Below are 17,057 nucleotides of genomic sequence, written 5' to 3'. Positions count from 1 at the left end.
TTGGCGAGCAAGGTGTTGGCTAGATCTTGGATCCTCTGTTAAGACCCGGAGCGAGCATATCACCTAAAACCCCTTTCCCTGCCTCGATTCTCGTGGGAAACTCAGATGGGCGCCTTTCACTATCTCGGAGATGGAACTGGAATCTGTCGGTTGGAGCGATTGCATAAACCCCCTAGCCCGGTAGGTCCGAGTGCAATTGGTTTTGAAGGCGCGAATGACGCTGGCCCGGGCGGTCCCTCACTATTACTATCGCCGCACGTCACGGATCGTGGGAATGGAAAGGGACTAGAATGGCTTTGTATTCATAACGCTCTCTTGATTTCCCTCTTATTTGCTATTGACGAACGGAAAGGTCCGCTGCCCTATTTTTTTCACCTTCTCCGGATCGCCATGGTGATTGTAAGCTAATTTTCAATCTTAGAATTTTCTCGCCAACGTTTCTATCTTGTATCTCAACCTTTGACTTTGTGTTCCATTAGTTCACCCTCTTACCTTATTAGGAACGGTTCCGAATGAGTTGAAGGTGTAAGTGCAATTGGTACATGTGTTTCTCTGAGGGGAATGCTTTGATTCAAAAGAATTTTGCTTGATTTTCTGACTCGAAAACCTGTCATTGTGTCAGGAAAGAAATAATAAAAAATAAATGTGTAGAGATAATAATTTATTCAAGCAAGTAGCTCCGTTCTTAGTGCTTGTGCCAAACGAGGAATTCCTCTGTATTTCTAAGTCTTTCAATGATTTCAACTGTCTTATATGTGGTACAAAACTTCATTTTAAAGTAGATAATATAACGACGTCGTCTAAAGAATAAATAGCTTAGAACCATGTGTGGTGTATTATATATGCAATGGCAAGATCAAATATAAAGAGACCGGTACGCTACCCTATTTCATTAACTTGTCTCATTGTATGCATCTTCATAAATGCATGCTGTGAGTCTCTGATTAGTCTACAAGAAACAGTGTTCCTATTGCACAAATATCAGTAAAAGTTGTACAAAAATCAGTGAGTCTTCCAAGTTTTGAAGTGTGCCAAATTTGTCACGTTAAATAAAATAGTCATGAACGTCTGGTGCTTTGCCTTCCAAATCATTGATTTAATAACAGAAATGTGCTTAATAATTGTTATAAACCCAGTGTATTAGTGGTAATCATTTCAACCGCTCAAACAGTGGCTATTCGTTCGTTGTGCTTCCCTCAAAATATTTTTCATTTAGATATTCAGTTCAGTGTAATACTAAAAATTATGAGCCATGATAACCTATTCCAGCATTCCACCATTTGCTGCTGCTTTTATTCACGTAAAAGTGCTAAGAATGTCACATTTGAAATTGGTTTTAATGTTATTCAGCGCATGGAATCTTTTACTGTTGCAATCATGATTCACTTAGCAGGATACAAATTTTCTTAAGTAAAATAAAAGTTATGATTTCAATAGCTAACTATTAATTGCTCTTTACCCCACTTCATGCACTTAATTTACAAATGGTTAGTTTGAAATTGGGAGATTGTCCCTACATGAATCAATGATATCACCTAAGAGGTTTTTTATCTTTAATTCCATTTTTGATTTCATTTGAAATTTCAACAGCAGTCTCCCAAATGATTTTTTTATGGATCTTTAAAAAGACAAATACAATAGTATATTCTGAAATTAATCCCTTATGCATATTGTGGTTTTATTTATAGAGTTGTGACTGTACCAATTTTAGCATCGAAAAGTTGATGCATTTCTTGTATTTCTACATTGCGCTATTATTATATTTCATTTGCCCGAAAGAGAACCTCATATCGACATTACTTTCCTCGATTGCAGACATAGCTGGTTACTTAAACAGAAAACGATGAGAGAAAATTTTGTTATTCCGGAGGCATAGAAACTTGAAGTTCAGTTCGTAGCTGAATAGTTTATATAATAGAAGTTTGGAGTATGGGATCGTAAATGAAAAACATTGGTATATTGAAATATTTTTATTTTATTTTGTATATATTTTTTAATGAAGTGACTCCGTCATCCACTCCAGCTTTTTCATTTTTATAATAAAGTATAAATTGTATCAAAATTTATATAAGATATTTTGGTAACCTGATCAAATTTAACTCATCACTCGGCGATTACCACGCTGCCTTTGTTATTTTAGAAAGCTAACACTTCCCTCAGGCTTTAAATAATCGTACTTGGTGTTAGTCCGAAGGTTGAAAAAATGAGTCTGGTTCATTATTTGATTCCAGCCTTTCTAAAAAAAGGAAGAATCAAGGAAAAATTGCTAATGATTTTTTAAAAACCACCAGCATATTACCGTGTTTTTACCAAGTTTGACTTCAACAGAAATCTGCTTTGATCCAAAGCATCCGTTACTTTTTCAACCCCTCAGGTAGTATTTATTCAATCACTTCCCGGAAAATAGATAGAGATGATTGGAATGCATGGATCACGCAATTCCGTACCCGTAACAAATAAAAACCTATCAGGAGTGAGCCTAAATAATGGCAGAAGTGTTCGTAATTGGGGTGGTTTCTTAAATTATCTCATCAGGAACATTGATTTTTTTCTCGATTGTCCGGCACAGACTCGGATCAAAGTCACAAATTCGAGATTAAGTTTTACTTCTTCCATCCACCACCACAACCGGAGGCACAGCCGCCAGACTGCCATCCCGCTGCTCCCTGACCCGCGTCGTACGAGCTGCCTCCCGCGCTAGCTCCGATATCTGCACCGGCATCGGACTTCCACTCTTCGGCTACCGCACCTCCGTCGTATCCACCGCCAATCGTGGAGTATCCGGCTGCGTATTGGCCACCGTAAGAGCCACCGCTTCCGGTAGCACCTCCTCCAATGATACCTCCTCCGACTGCTCCGCCGGCGCTTTGCCACCCTGCGTCACCACCACCGCTCTGCCAACCAGTGGCGCCTCCACCGGTTTGCAATCCAACGCCACCACCACCGCTCTGCCATCCAGTGGCACCTCCGCCGGTCTGCCAACCAGCGGCTCCTCCACCGCTCTGCCAACCTCCGGCGTACGCCCAAGGGTTCTCGACCTTCTTAGCGTGGATGGGAACCTTGACTTCGACGGGGTAGGGGACGGGTTTGTGGACGGGCAGGGGGATGTGCTTGTCGACGTGGACGATCTTGAGATGCTCCTGCTCGACATGGAAGGGCCTGTCGACAGGGTGGGGCACCTGCTGGTGGAGGGGCTTCTGTACGTGCTTCTCAACGGGGGTGGGGTTGGGTACGTGGACAGGGACCTTGCTCTCCTGGTAGTTGGGAACGGGGTGCTGGACCTCGACCGGCACCTTCTTGTCAACATGCTGCTCGTTGGGCACGGGGTGTTCCTTCTTGAGGTGGACTGGGAACGGTCTCTCTCTTGGGATGATCTGGGCCACCTGCTTCTCCACGACGAGTGTCACAGGAACCTTGGTCTCGACGTGTCTGATGTTTGGCGTTGGCACGTAAACATCGTAAGGCTTGTCAACGTGGACGTACTGGGGCACGGGAACCCTCTTGATAACCTCATAGGGCACCTCCTTCCTCACCTCGTAAGGGACGAGGACCTGCTTCTCTACAGTGTATGGCTGGGGCTGAGGGACTGACACGACGTATGGCCTGTCGACGGGAACCTTGACGTGGACGGGGTAGGGCCTGTTGACGGTATAGGGCACGCGTTTCTCAACCGTGACTTCGTATGGGACCCTCTTCTCAACGGTGACTGGGACTCGCTTGATGACGGTGTAAGGCACGCGCTGCTCGATGTGGACTGGGTAAGGCTTGGGGACATGGACGGGGTATGGCTTGTCGACGTGGACGGGGACCTTGACTGGGACCCTCTTGATGACCTCATACGGGACCCGCTTCTCGACAGGAACATGGACGGGGATCTTCTTCACGACTGGTACCTCATAGGGCTTGTCCACGAAGACTTTGTAAGGCTTGTCTACTGGGACTTCGACTGGGACCTTAACCTTTTTGACCACGTCGTAAGGTACACGCTTCTCTACAGTGACGTGGTAGGGTTTAGGTACGTGAACTGTGTATGGCTGAGGCACGGGAACCTTGACGTATTTGATAATGGGCTCGGGCTTTGGCTTATGGACGTTCCATCCCTGCTGTTCCCATCCTCCTCCCGATGACCAGCCAGCATCTTGTTTCCATCCACCATGACCGCTCTCGACTTGCCATCCGCCCCCAGAACCTCCATATCCATATCCACCACCTGACTGATATCCGCTGCTAGCTCCACCATCTCCGTATCCGTATCCGTTGCTTGCACCTTTGCCGCTGTACAAGCTGCCGCTGTATGAGCTGCCGCCGATGGGGGTCCATCCGTTACCACCGCCCTGAGACCATCCAGCAGCTTGCTGCCAGCCAGCCGGAGACGATCCATGACCTCCTGAGCTCCATGAGGTGATCGCTCCAGCGTCTGGACCGGTGTATGCTGATCCGCTAGAGTAGCTTGATACGCCAGAGTAGCTTGATGTCAATGGCGCTCCATACGCTAGCGAGACTCCTCTCTTGGTCTTGACTGATTCCTCAACCTTTTGATCTTCCACGGGTTTTGGCTCGACTTTCTCTTCGACCTTTTCTTCAGCCAAGGCGCTGATGGCCAGGCAAAATAATAAAAGGCACTGTTGGGAGAGAAAAGACGGTACACATTAGTTTTGTGAAAGAGTGCAAAGAGAGATTTTCAGGATTGAGTGCATTCAGTTAAAAATTAATAATAACCCAAAATCTATATCAGAATTAACTTGAAGAGTACTCGTATTTGGCCACTTTAAAGCAGCCTTGATGATGCTACCTTAAATGAGATTCTTAGGCATATGAAGAGCTTAAGCGTTATTTTGGACATTCATGTGGCCTTCATGATAAGTATATGCGTGGAGCAAGGAATTGGCCGTAGCTAATTTTTTTCGAGTGGTTGGGGGGCACTAGGAAACTTCTAGTAAGATAGAGTTCTTTAAGTAATACCTCATTATAGTTAGCCACACTATTAAATTTCATCTAATCTAAAAGTTACTCAAGCAGCAGCAAGTATTAAATTAAATTAGAAAAATGTCACTAGGAGCTGGAGTCGAATAGCGGGCCCTTGGCTTCTTGCTCGCAGCGCTTACCTCAATTTTATATGAAATTGCTATTTTCTATTCCTGATTAATTTTTTTTCAATTAAACGATGATTTATCCTGCGTACTATAGAATATTAGTTATGATGACTTATTCCTGACTAGTTCCTCTGCATTTTTCTTCTCTCACTACCTCTTAAGCTACGTGAGAGTATTGGTTGAATTTAACCTATACTTATGTCTAGAATGAGTTAATTGTCATTTTGGAAGGAGAGGAAGATGAATCGGTTCTTGTATCATCTATTCTTGCGAAATTGCGTAATTTTTGTACAAAAGGGAGAATCTTTTACCCAACAAGAGGAATGCGGAATGTATGAGACGATGGGAGAAGGATGTGTTTTTAAAAATTTTTTTCACTCCGCGTAAGTATTCGCGTCACAGGCGTTCACTGTGGATCACCTGTTGCGGAACTTGAAGAGCTCTCAAGAGGAGAAGAGAGAACGAAGCCGAATGGTTACGAAGCCAATTGGATCCGCGCTGTTTATTCGGAAGGCAGCCTTTCTCTCGTTGCGGAAGGCGGCCTCCCGCAAGGGCAAATATTTGTCCGCCGCCGGACTTCTTGTTGTTGAGCCTTGCGTGAGTCGGCCGAGGGGACCTTGACGGACCTTGGGCATGAATGAGTGAGCTTGCGAGAATTCCGGCTGCTCGCGAGGCAGGGAGGGAGGGGAGGGTTGAGGCGATTGGTGCAATAACCTGGCGCGTAGGCGGAAAACATTCTGAAAAAATCGCCAAACCCGCCTCACCGCGATCAAGCTCGAAATTACCGAGTCAGCACGTTGTATCGAACGGAACCCAAGGCTACTAATTCTCTCATTTCACGCTTCTCGTCACTTGAAACGACCACCATCGATGGACGATTGATGTATCGAGTGATTCTATAGAATAAATAGCGGATTGAGTGTTATATAAGATAATATATTAGATATTCTCAATGGTTCTAATATTTTTGACGATAATCGAGTTCGATCGATTGTATCATTTATTCTCATTTTCGATCTCGATGCGTTATTATTGCTCAACAATTTTAACCGAAAATCGCAGTCTTCGAACCGTAGGGACGATCGACAATCGAAGCAAAGATAATTGTTGCCTACTCTCGCCTCTCGTGGGAAATATTTTTTTCTCTCCTACTCTGAGTTTATAGCAATATTTTGATAAAATAAGCGATAAATTATTTGCAATTGTGCCACAGATACAAAATGGGAGATAATATGTATTTTCTGATAGTTAATATCGATGTATTTTTTCGTTGAAGCAATTTTAAATATCTTTACTGGTACACGACCTGCTGATGAAGTACGGCCGTGTTACGATATCCTGTGCTTCCACAAATTACGGTGAAGAGAATACATTTTGGTCGGTAAATGAGGCACAAACCTTCAGTTAATGGGTGCCATTACGTGGGTTACTACGCGTTGCAAATTTTGTATCATCCACACTCGCCGTTTGGCGATTCATAAAACATTGAACTCCTCTATGAATCATCAAAATTCCCGCATGAATGTACCATCTGTAAATACGGATTGGCGATACTTTTATTATATTGCCTCAATATAAAATCGAGAAATATTTCCAAATGGGTGATCGCTTTTCAAGCTGTCATTGGCAAGAGCAATGTTTAGAATGGAAATCCATCTCTTCTAATTTGGCCGCGTACAAGATCTGGTTTAGTATTAGCAAAAATTGTGTAATCTCCTCACCGAAGATCGGATTATCGATCCACCGTGACCCATTAGTAGCTTAAGGAAATAATCAGTATGAAAATGCTAAATATTATGTTTGAGGACGAGGCGATGTGTTCGACTTCTGTAAGATCCTCTATAAGGAAACGAGATCCTTGATACGTCAGATCTAACAATGCCAGTCGATCGCTGTTATAGATTTCCTTGCGTTATCGCGATGAAATTTTATTTGCACGGAGTTGATGTTGATCTGGAAAAGGGATCGGCCGTGTGGAGCATACATTTTAGGTGGCCGAATCATGTTCGCGGAGAAACTTATCATAACTCTGGCGTGACAACCCAATTGTAAAAGTATATCTCTTCGCTGACTTTTGTCCGCGGGCATACATCTGTCTGTTTCTCTCTCTTAGAAAGCCGTTAGAATGAGTTGGGAAGGACGAATGTTTTTTTTTTTAATTTGGGACGTTGCTTTTGGGCGAGGGCGACGGTCACCTGTTTGTGGCTCCCTTCCTTTCGGACAGTAGGATGGGCGAGAGTGAAATTTCACTCCAGATCCAATTTTGGATGCGTGATAAATAATTTCTTCAAAACGACTCCTCGGAAAAGCCAGAAAAACCGGATTCCCTTCCTTGCGGCCTCCAGGATGCGCGAAAGTGTTTGGGTACCTAGATAAGGCCGTCTTTAAGTCATTTCTGACGTTAACCCCTTTGTTAACTCATCCCTAAATCTTTGACTTGAGAAAATTGGAGGCATTGGCCATTAAAAAAAAGGCTTTTAATTTGTGGTCAGTGGTAGAGTGATTTGGAAATTTGGTTGAATACATCAGACACGGTAATTAATGTTAGGCCCTAGTGAGGATTCGGTTGAAAGTTTTAGCTTAGCCTGCATATGTGAATGACTTTCACTGCCTCAGGAGAGTAATACTTAAGAAATTCCTTGAGTTCTATATCATATTTACAAATATCTCTATATCTGTAATTTCTTCTAACATCTTGTACTGGCTGCTTAGGGTAATTCCGCAAAATAGTATGGAAAAAATAATTATCTGGTTGCTGAATTTTTATTTCCTAGTAATTTCCCTGCTTTCTCTCTAATTTCCTCTCGAGTTGGTTTTCGAATATTTATATTGCTTATGCAGGAATAAATTAGGGATACCATTACTGGATGGTGAAAAGGCTCAGTGAACTTGGTAGTTTCTCCAAAACATTTTAACGAAAGCTTTTATATTGCTTAAGTATGCTTTGAGTATTCAATCACATTGAACTACGAATGCATTTCTGGATACGCACATATGCTTGAACCAGGGGAAACCTTTGGGTAATTCAATGCAGTTTTATCTGAATGCTAAGAAGAATTAGTATTATCACAATGTTATCATCAGATTAGCGATATTTGAATGTAAATGACAAAGTGGTTTACATTAATTAAGGTCATGCACGTTTTCCTTTCTTCGCGTTGTATAGTGTCCGAATGACTTATCCTTTTTTTGCATAACTTCATTCATGCTTGAAATAACGTACTCTCTTCTTACAATGATCTCTACTTCTCTCTACAGACCCATCCGTGTTACATGATTCCATTCCTGACAATATGGCGCGCGTGAGTAATAACTCTGCCTCAACGACTCTCATTTCAACGAAATAAAGGTATGGGCCTCGATCGGAATACCTACAAATTATAGGTACCTAAATCACAACCCAACGACGTGAAATAATTTTATAGCGGCTTTAATGGTCATTCCGCTTTGGTTCCCGATGATAGGCGGGAAATAATTGGTCTTTTAATAGTGGAATAAGAAAATTTTCGGTGAGATGAAAAAGCTTGAGCGCTGTGCTGCATAAATCCTCTCCAAACCCTTTCTTTTCTCCCTCCACACTCAATGTATATGAAATCACTCCCGCTTTGAGCGGTTGCCCCGATGGCTCAGTGACCGAGTGCCCTTCGGCTCTAACAAATCAATGAACTCAACGGAGCGCGTCATCACACGCGGTGCGGCGGGAACATAGGAGCGGGAGGGATGGATGGATGGGTAACCCGTCTCCTTGCGTCCCCCCCCCGTGCCCGTAGGGGAGAAGAAAAGTGCCCGAAGGTCCGATGGGAACACTTTCTCTCACGGCCCTCTAAACCTCCTTCCTCTCGTAGGAGATGCGTAACGGCTTTCCCCTCCCCACAATTACGTATCGCGATGTTCCCTCATCCTCCTCCTGTCCGCCGGCCTTCCAAAGGCAATGAGCTCTCGGACCGGTTTTACCAACCTCAAAATCATTTTTTTACTCTCTCACTCTCTGTATCTCTTTCTCCTCCCTTCGTTTTTGTTTTTTGGTGCTTCAAGGGTGGAAAAACATCGTGACCGAAGGAGAGAAAAAGGGTTGGGTCTGAGAAGAGACTAACTCCGTTTCCCTCGATACGTGCTCGAAAAAAAATGTTTAGATACCTACGCGCACCTATCGTACATTCTCGTTTTGAAACTTTAGGAGGCTTTAGGGCCGCTCCTATGCTTTTGCTTTCCTAACCTGATGTCCACAGAGCTTCTCTTATTTTGTTTCTAGGTTTTTTTTCCCTCGCTCTCACACTCCGCCGATCGTATTTACATCTCCTTTCATCTCCAAGCATGTTGTTGTCCTGGTTTTGAGTTTTCCTTTTTCATTGAAAAAATAACTCGAAGGATTTACCGAGCACTTGAGGCTGGATTTATTTCCCCCTTCCCTCCCGTCATGCGCTGCACGAGTCCTCGGTTGATTTATATGGAACGAATGCATCTCTATGCCTCCATGCTCTGCGAGAAAGTCATATTTTATGAGAAGGGTCTCATTGTCGTATTAGAAACTGTTATTCAGCACGCAAAACTCACAGCTTTAATTGCTACCTCCCCCAACGAGAACAATCTCGTGGGAAGTTATGATCTACATTTTTCGCCTATGAAAATGTTGATGGTCAATGTTGAAACGGCATGTGTTGTGTGTTTGAGGAATTTTTTTCTGTGCTTATAAAAATAGTGGAGTTTGCCTCCAAGCTAGTGTGTGGCAGACCAATTATAACCATTACTTCTAAATCCGGTTTAGTCCAAGAGATTTTTACATAGAACAAAACAAGTACTCGGTTTATTTTCGAAGTGAACATTATTTGAGTAAAATAGTTATGTAGTGAAGAATAATATTTTCAAATTTCGTCATAATACTTTACAACAAGTTAGTTACGAGTTCAATTGGTAAAATATGAAATGTATTTGAAATACGGCCAAAAGTGGTAATGTAATGAATGCCGTGTAGGAAGTGTAGATCGTTAGACATTTTAGAATGTGAATGAGTGCAACATTGCCGTTAATAAAATTTGTGATAGAATTTAATTTATAGTTATTTTATGTCAACAAACTAAAAACTACTTTTACGAAGTGCTGATTTTTTTCACACCTAAAACTTACGTATTCCTAACTCTAACAAGGCCTATTAGTCCATTAGCGTGTTCACTGGCAGTCCATTTAATCACGTCAATGGCAATAATTTGGGAGCACACTTCTCGATAGAAGGGTGGAATGAAATGAAGTTTTTAAAGAGCAGATCAGCGTCGGCGCGTGGTCACGGTTTTTCCCGCTCGTGCTCCTGAATCACGATGACACGTGGGAGGCGATTTCATCAGGCAAGGGCGGACCCAGTGACGAGAAGAAGAAACTCGCGTTAGGCGGGCGTCGTCGGCGGAACCTAAATCCTACTTTCTTCCACCAGTCCGTAACACTTTGACGGTAATTGAAGTTCACCTTTCACCGTGTATGTAGATACGCGCACTAAGTGTATGACATGAATACCAACTCATCCTCGTCCTGTGGGAAGTTTATTTTGCTTAGGCTGTAACCTAATATTGCTCAGAGTTACACATGCACTATTATTGTTGCTAAACCCCAAAGATAGTGATTTTACGAACAAAATGGGCCTTAGTAAACCCTCAAACTGCAAACCTAAATTCTGCAACTTCAGCGTACTTAAACATTTATCTACATAATTATGTATTCAAGCGGTAATGGATAAAGAACCCCAAAAAATCAATGTTAGAGTCGCTGAACATACATGACATGATATTTTAGTCTAGCATAAAAAATGGAAGACACTATTTATATTACAAATGCAATGGAAATACATAGGTCATAGACCAAGTCCAGCTCCAAAAACTTAGCTCTCTTCAAATTTTTTTTATATCTTTGGATAATTGATAATATGCCATTATTTTTAAACTCTGTTTTAATCACCAAATTGTTCCTTACTGCAGTTATGCGTAAATTATGACAAGTAAAAATAAGCTAGCTCACTGCTCCCATGAAAATCCATTGTTAAATTATTAATTTTGTTGCTCGGAAATCATATTTAGTAATTATTTATTTTTATATTTGAGGGGGCACATAAAATTAACTTTTTGAATGAATTTTAAAAATTTTTAACGGCGTCATCAAAATTATTCAGGAATAGGAGTTTTATATACGATACAATTAAATTGTTTTCGCTATATCTGTGATCTACGACCAGTCTCAAAGTCGGTCGTACCATTCACTTGAATCACATGAAACGATTTTTCAATGACTGTCTCCTTACCTCTTTTCTTAGCGAGCGAAATTTTTATTGAGTGAGCTTCATTTCATATCCAGTAATCGGCTTCACTGTTCACGTTAAGAAATTAGCTAGTCTTACTTCGGGTTCACCAGTTTTGGACGCCGTCACATGTATTTCCATTGCAGGCACATATAGCACACACATAGCAGGCACACATGGGTGGTAGTTTTTAAAGGTCTCCATGTTCATTGGGAATATTTTTCGGTAGAGTACAGGATAGGGTTGGGGAATGAGTAGGTAACATTAATGGGAATTGGGGGGTGAGGGGACAGGTAGTATTAATGGGGAGTGGGGGTGAGAGATATGGGGTGTATGATATTTCGGGCGCCTTTTCGTCGCCACTACTCACCGCAGCCCTCATGTTGTGTCCTGTGGCAGCTGAAGAGTCCTACGCCTCCCGCTGCTGCTGTGATCCACACGGTAATGCCAACAACCAGGTCCATTCGTGCCAATTTATACGCCCGCCATTACGCCTCACTCTCGCTCTCCTCCGAGAGGAAAGGAGGGACCATCCTCCCACCCCTCTGGAAAAAACAACACCCTCCCTCCCCCTTCTTTCTCTCTCTCCTTCAACCCTCACGAACCCCTTCCACCGCCGACAACTTTCCCCCAGTGGCACCCACACTCACCTGCCCATCCTCCCTCCACTTCGAAGAGGGCTCCCCCCCACCACCTCTCGACAGCGTCTCTGTCGGACAGTCTTCCTCAGTGTATGTTCCGAGGGTCGCCCTTCCCCTCCTCCGGGAGAAGCCACCTTGAGGAGTCTCCCCAACAGCGGTCTCTGCCTCCCTACCCCTCTCTTTCTCTCCCCCCCTCAAACACAACCCCATACTTCTTATCCCACCTCCTTCGATCTGCTTTCCTTTTCTCTCTCTCTCCTGGAAGCTCCTCCTCTTCAGACTCTTCCTCCTTTCCCCCCCCCCCCCACCTCAAGCCTTCTCAGACGCCTTCATCTACTTCGTTTCCGTCAAAGAAATGCATCCCCTCCCTGACAATTGGTCATCGTGGCCATAGCGACATCCCTATTGTGAGTCCATTCAAGTTGGGAAAAAAATTATTACAGACAATTGATTTTTTTCCCTCGAGTCGCGGCGTCTGCGAGGGATTACACCGTTGCCGTATTTTTTCATGAATAAACCAGTGGCATGTTACGCCCATTCATGATATAACTTGGGAAAGAGATGCAAGTACTTCGGATTGTCTGGGTATATTATTCTATTAAAAACACAATGAAAGGGGATCGGAGGGCGAGTATTTGACAATCTGGCCCTACTCTGAGTCACATAGTGTCCTAGCTTTTCATACATCATGGCCATAGCGAAATTTTAGTGTGAGTCTCCATTCAAGCTGGGAACAAAAGTATTACAGACAATTGAGGTTTATTTTCTCTCGAGTCGCGGCCTCAGTGATAACATTGTTGCCGAATTTTTCATGAATAAACCAGTGACGTGTTACGCCCATTCATGATACAACTCGGAAAAGAGATGCGTATATTTCAGGTTACCTGAGTATATTTGTCAATTAAAATAACAAGGAATAGGGATCGAACGGCAAGTATTTGACGGTGTAGATCTTCGCTGAGCCGCATTGTCTCCTAGCTTCTTTAATAATCACAGCAGTTTTACTTGTGTCGGAGGAACTATGTAGTATTTCTTGTTATTTCATCTAATTCGCCTTAGAGATTTGAGTCATTGAGGTGAGTTTTTTCTCGTCAATGATAAAGTTATTTGAGTGAATTCAGGTAAAAACGAATCGAACAAAATATACATGAATGAAAATATTATTCTTGCAGCTTATCGATTGCTCAGTTCTAGAATAATATAGGGAAATATGGATAAATGATTCATAATAACATCTCCGTGAATCTATCTATGCATTATTCAGGTTCTTTAGCTTATAAACTTTGCATTTACCGTGAGAATTTTTCTCCGTGCATTGTGGCACCGGTTAAAAAAATTTAAGATAGGTTTTTTATCCATTTTATTAATGATGTCTTTCGATCTTGTTTGGCAGTTTATCGTAAAAAGGGTTAAATTTAAATTTTTATTCTTTTAATAGGGCCAAATTTTATCAGTATCATGAAAAACTTTCCCACCTTTATATAGCGATCTGCACTTACACCGTGGAGTTTAGATAAGTAATCCATAAAGTAATCCGTTATCAAAGAAACTTTTCCCCATCCATTGTAACTTAGATGAAACTAATACTTTTAAGTCACCAGTGGCGTGTTACAGCAACGCGAGAAAAATTGTCGGGGATCCTTCTCACGTAATTCCTATGTACCACTTTTTGAGATTCTACGCTATTCTTTGGATAAATGCTTGTGAATCTTTGCTCAAGTAGTCACCAGGTGAATGTACCGTTGATAGTGCCAACGATTTGCTACCTATGATGATACTAAAGCCGGGCGTTTTCTAAATGATAGATGTTAATTGAAAAACTGGGGTAAGGTTCCACAGCTTTATAACAATTTTCCATGCATTTATATTTTGTTCATCGTCATTTTCATGAATCGCGTCCGTCAAGATATCAATTTTTAATTTGTAGAATACACGATTAACTATCGAAATTATTGCGATCCCGCGTTATTAGCATCAATTATTTTTTATACCTTATGCGGGCCAACTAATGTTGCCTGGTTTAGAGGAAATAGCCGTATCCGTTTTTTACTGATGCCATAATGTCGGTAAGCGATTGCATTATGATTCGTGAACATCAATTCCGGCCCACCATCGTTGCGTCATAAGAGCTTTCACTAAATTATAATTTTCACAAAATTTTTCCTGTAAAGTATGGAAACAGAGAAATTGAACAAATGCGGTAATAAACTGGTTCCCCTTTGAAATTAATACATTTTCGATAAAATTTCTCATTGGAGAAAGTTTTGGAACATAATTTTACTGGACATTTTTGGCAGGTGCAATGTTTATCCATCGTAGGAGGCCATGTTAGGGGTGCTCGGGATCCTGTTTTGGTAGTTCAAATGTATTCAGGAGTAATTCTTCCTCCTTCTACTAGCTTTCGCTAAAAATTCGGTGGGAGGTCGGATAAAATTCCACAACTCAACCCTGATGTCCTTGACCTAATTCACGGGTGGTGAATCATTGTAAACTTAGGGGTAATCAAGTGAAAGTGAACGAAAAGAAAAATTGGATCCGATTTCCTCTCGTATCATGATTAAGTACTTTCTTCAGCAAATGTGATGGTCATCCCTTAATACTACATTCCAAAAATTATAAAACTGCGGCAGAATTTGTGGCAAGAAATTGCATTTTTTATAATATCCAAAAAAATCTACTTCTTGCGATGATCATAAAATCTGGGGTATTTTTTCTTGAAGATTCTGGAGATGATGATTAGGTGTGCACTATCATGATGGCTGAAGTTAAATCTATCTTCATAGGAAAATGTAGAGCATTTTGGATTTTTTAATTTTTCCCTTATCCACCATTTTAATCAACAAAAATGTGCCTAATGTTTTTTTTTTGTTTTCAGAGAAAAGGTGAGCATATCTAGAGGAAATTTTCATTGGTTCAAAAACTAAACCAGGAAAAGTTTTTAATTCGCTGTGGACATATTTCATGGTGGAACGACATCTATATGATTTTCAGAGTAGGTAACAAGAACACTTAGCAACTTCGCTTCTGATAGTAGGAAGTAAGCTGCTCTTTTAAGAATGCGCTCAAGGAAGTTCGGCAAGGAATTGATGAAAATTGTACAAGGAAATGTTTAACGATAGAAAGTGATGCGCCAAAACAGGAGGGTAATCACTTGCCGTAAAACGAATCCTATCTTGGCAACGAATCATCAGTTTGGGTTACTTTTCATGTTGTTCCATGAAATACAATTCGTAATTTTCGGTATATATTGCGTCGATTGCTGTAGTGTAACTGTTATCTTCGCCACAGATTAGTAACCGGAGATGAAGAATTTCTTCACACACTGCGAAAGTCTCCGTTCTCACATGCTTTGAAACATATCATCTTCGGAATATGAGTTGTTTCTAGTTTTTTTTAGCCTTTTTCCCAGATCAGCATATCATTTGGTTCTTTCATCTTGAAGAATTTCTAATTCGTACTCGATTTTTACTGTGTTTTCGTTAGAACTGACAATAAAAACCATCAATCCACGTTGTATCACTGAGAGGAGAGAGTGAATTGAACACCATTTGCGTCTTTAACAGAAAACAGCTTCGGGATTATTCATTCAGTAATAATTTACCCTTTCCGCTGAAAATGGAATATACTCGAGTACCGACTTTACACCCAACTTTATCGTGTTAAACTAATTACGGGCGCATAAAAACGTACCCTTCGGTAAGTAGGCATTCCGGTGATTGTAATGGTTAAATGCATACTGATTTTGGTTCATCATTCTCGCATTTTTGTTAATATTACCATTATTGAGTGCAGAAAAATATTTAGCTACTAGCTTGAAAATTAAACCTTTGTTAAAAAGAATTATTGAATGAATAGTTGGTATCATGTATCATAGCTTCGGAAGTTGAGTAATACGGAAATGCTTTTATTTGTTGATTTAAACATTATAAAGTAAGCAAATTCCTTCCCCATATAAGAAATAATCATCTTGTATTGGTAAAGCAAATTCCGAAGCTTTTAGAAAGCATTGATGCATCTATATCTGCTATTTCACCGTTGAACTGATATCTCTTTGGATTACCATTTGAAACTTCTTCGAATACTACGAAAGGCAGTTCCAGTTGACTCAAGTCCCGGAATGTCCGTGCACAGTGAAGCTGGACTCTTGCGGCTTTGAGAATGTCACGAACTCGAGGTGAATTACTTACTCGGTGAGCACGAAGACACGAAATGGGCGTGACCTTCACGTGGCTTGCGAGGACGCTCGTAGAAATAGCTGGCCAAACAATTGTTACTATTCTCTACGGCGATAGTGAAGGTGACAAGTCATCGATCTAAGTTCGTAAGTGAACCCAAGTTTAAGTTCCATTTCCTTGTTTAATCTGCATGAGATACCTATTAGAGGTATTAAAAGCTCACCGCATCGAGAGGAGAAATTGCTTATTTTTAACAGCGCACCATATGAATCCGAAAATTTCCATCGTATATTAGGCACGATTCACTCCATAATACTATTTCCTGAAATTGCCGGATCATTTGGCGAAGATCTTCTGTTCCTCAAATACAACCAAAAACGCATCCCACAGACTTTTCGTTATTTCACGGTTCCTTAACTGGAGTAGCATAGTTTATAATATCATAATAGATACAATGTAATTAGAGTTTCATAGTAATGATCATTGAGACGAGACCATTTTGTCGAGGTTCGTGGGTGGAACGCGGATGGCGGTAAAACAGTATTCATGAGGTGTGCGAACAAAGGGAGATTTGGCTTGATACACGGTTGATAAAGAGGATGAATTATGCAATGGACATAGTGTAATGCGACGCTTTATTTCCTGGGTATAAACACAGAGATAAAAAGAAGAATATAATAAAGAAGGAATAAGTTATGGGAAAATTTTTAAGATATTATTAAAAGTGAAGCAGACGTTTATCGGTAGCCATTTGCTCGTAGATATTAAGTTCAGCAATTTACTTTAATTATAAGTATTTAAAAATGGATGGAATATTGATTAGGATGCTTCGTTTTTGTAGGTACCTCCTGCTGTTTCCTCCTGGAAA

At 41.3% G+C, this 17,057-nt stretch overlaps 1 protein-coding gene across 1 annotated transcript; it reads right to left on the bottom strand.

Annotated features, from left to right (window-relative positions):
• Nucleotides 1–1,955: 1,955 nt before the first annotated feature.
• LOC124156160 (titin-like) lies at nt 1,956–11,852 on the bottom strand. Its single transcript, XM_046530517.1, has 2 exons — nt 11,744–11,852; nt 1,956–4,622 (listed from the first exon to the last, which is right to left on the bottom strand). Exons 1-2 carry the CDS (start codon nt 11,753–11,755, stop codon nt 2,604–2,606), a joined length of 2,031 nt encoding a protein of 676 aa, XP_046386473.1. The 5' UTR covers nt 11,756–11,852; the 3' UTR covers nt 1,956–2,603.
• Nucleotides 11,853–17,057: the final 5,205 nt, after the last annotated feature.

Source organism: Ischnura elegans, chromosome 3 (assembly GCF_921293095.1).
Source record: "Ischnura elegans chromosome 3, ioIscEleg1.1, whole genome shotgun sequence".
Taxonomy (NCBI): Eukaryota; Metazoa; Arthropoda; class Insecta; order Odonata; family Coenagrionidae; genus Ischnura; species Ischnura elegans.
The sequence above is the reverse complement of the archived record's forward strand: the minus strand, read 5'-3'. Positions and strand labels throughout refer to the sequence as shown.